At 36.7% G+C, this 9,363-nt stretch overlaps 1 protein-coding gene and 1 long non-coding RNA gene across 2 annotated transcripts; one reads left to right on the top strand and one right to left on the bottom strand.

Moving 5' to 3' along the window:
• Positions 1-300: 300 nt before the first annotated feature.
• LOC105230336 (uncharacterized) lies at positions 301-9,082 on the top strand. The gene is made up of 10 exons (XM_049447067.1): positions 301-505; positions 2,470-2,782; positions 2,889-3,039; positions 3,098-3,837; positions 3,920-4,380; positions 6,034-6,051; positions 6,138-6,417; positions 7,305-7,455; positions 7,750-8,483; positions 8,547-9,082. The coding sequence occupies exons 1-10, from the start codon at positions 456-458 to the stop codon at positions 8,991-8,993; spliced, it is 3,345 nt and encodes a 1,114-aa protein (XP_049303024.1). The 5' UTR covers positions 301-455; the 3' UTR covers positions 8,994-9,082.
• On the bottom strand, positions 4,742-5,842 carry LOC125776441 (uncharacterized). Its single transcript, XR_007421713.1, has 2 exons — positions 5,702-5,842; positions 4,742-5,614 (listed from the first exon to the last, which is right to left on the bottom strand). It is a non-coding gene; the product is annotated as an uncharacterized LOC125776441 (long non-coding RNA).
• Positions 9,083-9,363: the final 281 nt, after the last annotated feature.

Genomic DNA, 9,363 nt, shown 5'->3' with positions numbered 1-9,363 from the left:
ATTATGTATATTTGAGTAAGATACTAAAAGCGCATATACATATATTCACATATAGGGTATAAAACAAACAAGCTGATAGATGAATTCAGTGAGTTAAAATGCACACATTAATATGCACACACACACATCTAAGTTCATAGTGCAATTACACTTGATAAACAAAGCTACTGGCTGTTAATCCAAGTGCCCATAAACACATACATACATATGTATGTACATATAAAATATAATCATTTGCACAAATATACTTATTTATATGACGATAAGAACACAGCTAAGCGACAACTTTCATATACTAGAATACTAAGTCAGTTCGCGCTCGACGTTTCACTAATGATGTACAATTTTTCTCAATAATAGTTTAGTTTGAAATAGACCTGTAAAATAAAGTTTGATTTTCTTCCATTTGACACGTGTGTTTTGATAGCGGCTTTATATTTATCGGCGTCGTGAAAATGGTCGATATCAACGTGCCTCTTACCAATTTGTTGCAAATGGCCGTGAAGTATGTGATAAGTAAATAATATTCCAAGTAAAATTGTATAATTTATTATTCAGTAAAGAGCCAAAAGAGAATTCTAGAATAACTTCAAAAATCAAATATATTAGAAAGTGACAAGTAAAGCATAAAAATGTAAAAAAAAAATTCATGAAATGCCAACTTGTTGGTGAAATATGCGAACAAAATACAAAATTTCCAAAGAATTGCAAAACTACTTGTTCTATTCAATTAACATTCTCCCATTTTTTAACATTTCCTACAGCAATTATGTGAATGGCTTAGTTTAATCAATTAAGCTCGTGTAAAGGAACAAACTGCTCATAAAAATGTATTAAGAGTCTTGAGCGTGCAATCAAAATATACATAAATATTGACGTAAATTACAACGTGCATTCGATTTCACTTTCAACGAAAACAACTTGTTGCTCGTGCTTTCCGACTCGACGTATTTGTTTGTGTTGTTTTTGTTTTTTTTTTTTTTAAATATGGAAGATAACGTACTGGAAGCTGCTATTTTATAGTAAACTGCAATCGGAAATTATTCAACAATTTCAGTGGCGAAACAAAATGCAACTTGTATAGATCAAATGGAATGACGCAATTTAGAAGAGATACACATACATTATCTTGTGCAGGAGAACTTAGTTATTGCTTCCACATAAGTCCTCTGACGCATAAAAGGCGCTACTAACTAGACTTAAATTCGTATGACTTTTAGTTAGTAGTAACCTCCAAAAGGCGCGTTTATAAATTTGACAGCTTTAGGACTATTAGTTTGTGAATTATAGTATATAATTTTGAAGAAAGAAACTTTTTTTATTTTGACAAAAAAAAAAGATTTATACAAAAAATATCGCGCGTTGATAAAATATTGCTTTTTGAAAGGGAAAAATAGAGTTGAAATCATGAAAATTAATCATTAAGGTTTGGTGTGCTGAGTTCATACGTAATGAAAGGAGAATTGAAGTTTGTTACCGACGACAACAGTAAAAAAGTCCACAAAATAATTTTGGATGACCGTAAAATGAAATAGTTCGAGATAGCAGGCACTCTACATATACAACTAAACGTGTACATTATACTCGTATCATATCGCTCATTTGCTGCAAGACCGGCATAAGTCAAAAAAATCGATTTTCCAGAAAACGCGTTTAAAGTTTTCAACTGACTACAACCTTACACGGTGACTCCAACCTTACACCTCTTCTCAAGCGGAGCATATGTATAAGAGGTATTCATATGAATTTTTCACTCAACATGAAGTATGATATAACGAACAATTCTGCAGCATTAACTCAAAAATCACGTTTTTTGATTTATGCCGGTCTTGCGGTCTTGCAGCAAATGAGCGATATATATTTGGGTATGACCGAGCTCAGTGCAAAGTGGAGTTGAGTTGATGTTTCGGAGCAATGTTTGGCGATTCTCAAGCGCTATAAATCCGATTATCATTGCACTCCGAAGTCCAATCGCCAGTCGTCCGTGTGGACTGCACACGACGAACCCGCTTCAAATCTTGAAACAACGCAACAGTGGGCTGACAAAGTTATCAACAGCGACGGTTACATAGCGTTATTAACTTTGAATCTTACTTCAAAATAGATATCGAAAAGTTGAAGGGTCGCAATAATCAGTGTTTCACCCCTGAAGAGAACTAGTATTTGTTGAATAAAAAATGTGTTTTAGCTTGACAGGCCTTTTTTTTAACAGAAATTGCAGAACAAACTAAAATATGATGAAACGAGAAGAGCTGTAGTTAGCAAATATTGAAATATTCATATATTAAATTAGAAATGTGTCATCCGAAGAGAAATCGCTTTTGAATTCTATTAGTAAAAAATGTGCTCCATATCACACGAGGAACGGTCTAATTTGTAGCCTTCATAGACATTTGCTCCTCAAATACAATAAAATCAAAATAAAACTTAATTAAATTTCATAATAATTATTGATAATAAATTTCACAGACTGGTGGCCCATCGCATACAACAATATCAGGCAACAACCAATGAAACAGCTATCATACCCACAAAGTACGGACAAGTTAAAGGTGTTAAACGAAAAACCATTTACAATCACCATTTTTATGCCTTCGAAGGTATACCTTACGCTAAGCCGCCACTCGCTGAATTGCGCTTTCGGGCGCCACAACCACCCGATCCTTGGACGGGAGTGCGTAATTGCACCAAGTTGGGAAATGTGCCACTGCAAAAACACTTCGTCCTGGGCATCACTCAAGGCTCTGAAGACTGTTTATATTTGAATGTATACGCTAAAGAGGTGAGAGAGCCATCGATCATGATAAAACATTTGAGTATATATATTTGCGAGTATTAAGTTCGATCAATGTTATTTATATGTATATAGCGCTATTAAATCATTGCAGCTAAAATCTGCCAAGCCACTACCGGTAATGGTATGGATCTATGGTGGTGGCTTTCGTTTTGGTGAAGCTACACGTGATGTTTATGCACCCGATTATTTCATGGAAAGAGAAGTCGTGTTAGTGACTTTTAACTATAGGCTGGGAGCTTTAGGTTAGTATGTATTTGCCTCACTATAATTTTCAACAAATTCATAAATGAAGTTTTTTAGGCTTCCTGTCACTAGCGGATCCTGATGTACAAGTTCCTGGTAATGCAGGCCTGAAAGATCAATTATTCGCATTACGTTGGATTCAAGAGAACATCGCCAGCTTCAATGGTGATGCCAACAATGTTACTATATTCGGAGAGAGTGCTGGTGCCGCTGCTACACATCTGCTTATGCTTACGCCGAAAGCCCAGGGTCTCTTCCATAAGGCGATATTGCAATCAGGTACAGCACTGTGCCCATGGACCGAACAGGAACCCAAAAATCGCGCCTATTTTTTGGCCGTCGAATTAGGCTACCGTGGTGAAAATATAGATAAAGACGTACTCTCTTACCTGTCAAATGTTAGCGGTTCAAAACTAATACAATTTTATAAAGACTTCAGGCAGCCACATGAGAAGGATGAACGTGTATTTTTCTCCTTCACACCAGTAGTGGAACCGTACGAAAGCGAGAACGGTTTGTTGACAAAACCATTTAAAGATCTACTCATAACGACATGGAGCAATGATATCCCAATACTGTTGGGTTTCACAGCCGACGAAGGCATGCTGCACTATTATGAGACGGTCAAAAATCCGCACTTAGTTAATAAGCTCGGAGATTGTGTGGCAGTTTTGCCGAAAATTGTGAAAAAAGATTGTGATGTGCAGAACTGCACAGAATTGGGTCTACGTCTAAAGGAAGCACACTTTGGTAATGCGGAACCGCATTGTAGTAAACATCTGTATCAATACTTGGAGGTACTATATGAAGTAGCAACTTATTAAACATTTCAATGACATAGTATACTTACATGTTTCTGTATGTTTCTACTGCTTACAGCTCTTGACTTACAGACACTTTCTCGTCGACATACAACGTACTCTCTTAGCACGTGCCGCCTACGCGTCGAATGTGCCTACTTATCTTTATCGTTTTGCTTTCGATTCACCGCATTACAATCACGCTCGCACTCTGCACTGCGGACGCTCCGCTCGCGGAGTATGTCATGCCGATGATCTCTCTTATATGTTCTATAATGCGAGCGCCGAAAAATTACCACCCACATGTGGTGAATTTAAAACAATTCAACGCATGGTTGGTATGTGGACGGCATTTGCGGCAACAGGCAATCCAAATTGTACCGAAATCGAACCGATTCAATGGCAACCAGTCGAAGCGCAAGATGTGGAAAATGCGCAGCCGAAATGCCTTAACATAGACGAAGAGCTAGAAATCAAATATTTACCGCACAAACATCTGAAAACCTGGATTAGCCTTTTTACGAACGAGAATATATTTTAGTTGTATATAGATGTTTTATAACACTAAAGGTATTAAGCTTTTGATTCTTTAAAATTTTAATTTTTTATGAATACTTATTGTTTCAATGTATAACGTGTTTTTGTGGTTAAGAGCTTTATGATCAGACAGTTTTTATAGTTTCTGTTTACATTTAACATTAGTTGGTTTTGGAAAATTATACTTTGAGATAACGAATTCCGATAGCTACTTAAGCAGACCTTTACAATATTTGGACAAGGTAACAAATGTTAAAACCTTTTAGGAACTAAATTAGATAATGTAATTTTATGTTAGAAATAATAACGAAATTGAATTATCGAAATAGAGAAAACCAATTCATTTCAATCAACAAATTTTTATAAATCAAAAAAAACTCGAATACAATTTTTTAAACAACAACACATCCGATTATAATTAAAGATATTTAATCACAGTAATTTTCTACATCGTTAGAAGTTTTCTAAAAAAATTGTAATATTTTTATTTGAAAAAATACTAAATAAACACTTTTCTACTTTAAACTAAAAACACTAAATAAATCTCAAACTGGCTTTGGTAAAGATATTTGCCATCAAATTTGGTTGTGATATTGGATGCGGTATTATTTGAGGCAGATCCCGAATAAACATTTCTTTCTCACAACGTGGCAAGATTGCTTGATACGGCGAAGTTCATTGACCTGCTAAAGATAAATTTAGTGCATCTCGAAGAACAAGTAAGTAAACGCTGAGCACGCCGTACAAACCGCTATTGAGAGCACGTTTCAAAGTGAGTGCAAAGAAGGAGTAAATGAAAGCAAATATAGAAAAGTGCAACAGGTTAATTGAACTCTTCAGAATACCTGCTAGCATGCACTCACCTGATTCTCTCTCTCTCTCTCTCTCGCTTATCTTACAAAAATGCAACGAAAGAGTAAACTAAAGGCAAATGCTCATCATCTCAACTCACTTTCTAACCTCTGATATTTTGCTCTCTAACATGTTTTCGCTCTCCCGTCATCTTATCTCTCACCAACTGATCGTGCGTTCGGTTACGTTAGCAAAGTGGCTTTTGCTATGATGATTATTCTTTTAAATATCTAAGCATTTTATGTAGAAGTTTGCGGTACAATTTAGAGAAATGGAAATAATATATATATTAAAAAATACTAAAAATTTTATCATGCCTATTTCATAGGTACACATTGTTCAAGAGCACGCAACTCTCCTAACAACAGCGCAACAGTTGCTATAGCTGAAAGAGAGAGCAAAACAAAAATAAAATTCTAATAAACATGCTCAAATATTTCAGCTGTGTGTATGTACATATGCACTTGCTTACCCGACTGCACTCAAAATCTAGTCGCCATAAGTGTGCAATGGGTGTTTGAATTCTATAGACCGACAGTTGCTACTTGTGCCCCATAGCGTGCGGTTTCACATTAGTCAAGTCAATTGGTCGCCTGCAACAACACTGTAATTAGATAACAATAATAAAAGTGATAAACAAAACAAAAAGTTGTAAAGCGTTTGAATAGTATTATATACCATATATATATGTATATTTAAGCGTGGCAGATAATAATTACGTGTAGTAATAAAAATACATGTATCAAAAAGCAATCAATTAAAAAAGTTTACTTCGACAAAGGGGAATTTTTCGTTTATTCTCAGTGCAGCTATGACGGGCAAGTATGTGAAGTGGCAAAGCGTTTTATTTTTGTAGCGAAACGTAGTAGTTATAATATTTTTATATATGTTTCGTATATCAAAATTAGCTCAGCAAATGCAGAAGTGCTGGCGGAAACAACGCTTGGCACCGTCAAAGGTAAACGCAATACGTCCATTTACGATGACAACTACTACAGCTTTGAGCGCATACCCTTTGCGCAGCCCCCACTGGGTGCATTACGCTTTAAGGCGCCTGTAGCCGCGACACCATGGCAAGGTGTGTTGGATTGTACGCAAAAGGCCGAAAAACCGTTGCAGAAAAATGCTCGCACAAATGAAATCGAAGGCGACGAGGACTGTTTGTATCTGAATATATATGCGAAGAAGGTAAGTGGTTGATAAGGTTGTTGGCTGGAGTGTTATTGTAGCTCAAAATTGCGCAATTTCAAACTAACCGACTTGTGATTCCACTTAATTACAAACAAAAAAAACCAGAAAAACAATGCTGAAATATATAACGATCTTTAAATTATTATATGCGATGAAATTGTAGCAAAAAAGGAGAAAATATACAAGGTTTAAATATTGCCCCTTTATATATCTTCTACTAACGGTTTACGGTTACGAAACGTTTATGCATTTACCCGCAAAACAACAACTCTCCACGATTCTTCACCAAAATATTTTATATATCGACAAATTGTTTTACTATGCTTGTCAAGAGACTGATACAAGTATTACTGGACTTGTGTGATAAAGAGCGAGAGGTGGTGTAGAATGTGATTTATAATTTATCATTAACCACTCGAGATTATGACGTATATTTTAACACACAAACTAGATATATTATACCTCACGGAATTAATTTATATGATGAATGGATTTACGATCCATGTATATCATCTGCTTCAGAACCCTACGAATTTCTCTCTTACGAAACTCTCTGCGAAACATTGAAGCGATTCTCCACCTTTTTAATACCGTATTTGCAGTTATTTCCAATCTCTGCTTTAAAATACGCTACAGTCTCGTGGACTGCCATTTCATTTTCGCCTAATGTCTTTCCAGTACCGATTTCTTAAGCTTAGGAACTAGGGTCACTTTTGAAGATAATTTTGTATGGTGGCTCTCTTTTATAGTAACGACACGAAAATCTAGTACTTCGAAAATAACTTTTGCGATTTTACATTTTGTATGCTTAGAAAAATCTCATGAACAATTCCAGTCTTTCAAGAGCTTTTCTGAGAACGCAATATTTCTTTATACACAAATAGCTAAAATCAGAAAATCCGCTTCCTGTCATGGTCTTTCTTTACGGTGGTGGCTTTGAAAAAGGCGATCCGACACGTGATCTGCATGGCCCCGATTATTTGATGATGAAGGATGTCATTCTAGTCACAATTGCCTACCGGCTGGGTCCATTAGGTAAGTTTTAATTGAAAAGGCGTATGCAGACACAAACAGATATATATATATGTACATATATTTATACACAGCATTTAGTGAGCGTTTGCTTGGAATATCTAGTTACAGCGCAAAAAAGCAATTGAACATGTCAATTAATTTTATTGCTTCTTCAGTTTTTTCTGATTGTTCGCATAAATGATATCCATACACATTTGAAATTTTGTGATCGCGTGTTCTGTTTTATCAAATAAGTATAGATCCTCTCTAAACCTTATAATGGTGTTTTGAAACACTTTCTTGTCATATTTACAGGTTTTCTTAGCTTGCACGATCCCACAGTTGGCACTCCGGGCAATGCGGGTCTGAAAGACCAACTTCTTGGCTTACAGTGGGTTAAAGAAAACATCAAAAATTTCAATGGTGATCCGAATAACATAACTCTTTTCGGTGAGAGCGCCGGCTCTGCGTCCACACACTTTATGATGCTGTCACCGCTAGCGAAAGGACTCTTTCACAAAGCTATACTAATGTCTGGCACTGTACTCTGCCCATGGGCGCTGTCGCCACTGAAGGCTTTACCAAAACGTTTAGCACAAGCTAATGGCTACACTGGCGATGACAATGATCACGATGTACTCGAGTACCTGCAACAGTTACCCGCTGCCGATCTGTTACGTCACAACTTGCTTACCAAAGAGGAGAACTTGGATGATTGCTTATTCGCATTTGGCCCAGTAATTGAACCGTATTTAACAGAGACATGTATTATACCGAAGCAACCGATTGCTCTGTTTGCCGATGCTTGGGGCAACGATATACCCGTTATAATTAGTGGTACATCTTTTGAGGGTCTTCTCATGTTTGCGCGCGTACATATGGCACCGTTTCTTTTGCACGAGTTAAACGAAAACCAACAACATATGTTGCCATTGGAGTTGAAACAAAAGCATGACATACAAACGCAAAGAGAATTGGCCGCGAAATTGCGTGAAACACATTTTGCCGAGAGGGAATTGCAGATGGAACATGTACTCAACTACTGCGAGGTGACTCTGAGTAGCGGTATATAATTATTATTGTAGCTCTAAACTGTCTTCATTTATTTATAGTATGCTTCGTATAAAGTATTCTGGCATCCCATATTGCGCACCGTCAAGGCGCGGTTGCGACATGCACGCGCTCCCACCTACCTTTACCGCTTCGATTTCGACTCTCCCGACTTTAATCACCAGCGTATCGGATATTGTGGTAAAGAAGTACGCGGCGTTTCACATGTGGATGATCACTCGTACTTGTTCTTTGGCGATTTCGCTTGGAAGCTGGACAAAGACACGCCTGAATTTCGTACAATCCAACGGAAAATAGATATTTGGACTTCGTTTGCCGCAAACTCTGATCCGAACTGTGATAACCTCGACGGTAACGAATGGATGCCGCTGCAAGCTGATGGCAAGTTGCATTGCTTAAATGTAAGTGAGGATTTGAAAGTGATCGAGTTGCCGGAAATACATAAACTGCAAGTGTGGGATAGTCTGTATGAGGTAGCAGAAGAGTAAAGACGGTGTCGATAAAGTATTTTTTAAATTGTACATCAAGAGTATTTAAATTCTAGAATTTGTAAATATAAAACACGTAGCTATGTAAATGGTTGAGAACATTTTTTCAAGTAAATATAATCGCAAAAAGGTTTGGCTTTAGGTTTGTTTTCAAAGAGTTAAACCACAGCTTGTACTCGTGTGATGTTGGTTTGGATATACTGAGTGCTCAACACGATATTTTGGCTCCGTCCACTTCAGAAATAGCTTTTGTTGTACCAAAGAGTGACCGTGAAGCGTCCTCAGCGTAAGTTTTATTAATAAGCTCTAGTTTCACGATCCATTAGGAAAAGATAACATTTACATTACGTCCACAAATTTATGGTGATAA

The sequence above is a fragment of the Bactrocera dorsalis genome, chromosome 2 (assembly GCF_023373825.1).
Source record: "Bactrocera dorsalis isolate Fly_Bdor chromosome 2, ASM2337382v1, whole genome shotgun sequence".
Classification (NCBI taxonomy): Eukaryota; Metazoa; Arthropoda; class Insecta; order Diptera; family Tephritidae; genus Bactrocera; species Bactrocera dorsalis.
This window is presented reverse-complemented; position numbering and strand designations above follow the sequence as displayed.

What these genes read in the sequence shown, in the direction of transcription:
- LOC105230336 (XM_049447067.1), top strand. Translation starts at nt 456, where the DNA reads ATGGTCGATATCAACGTGCCTCTTACCAATTTGTTGCAAATGGCCGTG. An exon ending in TTGTTGCAAATGGCCGTGAA is followed by an intron (nt 506 to 2,469) that starts GTATGTGATAAG and finishes TAAATTTCACAG; the next exon opens with ACTGGTGGCCCATCGCATAC. An exon ending in TGAATATATATGCGAAGAAG is followed by an intron (nt 6,418 to 7,304) that starts GTAAGTGGTTGA and finishes ATACACAAATAG; the next exon opens with CTAAAATCAGAAAATCCGCT.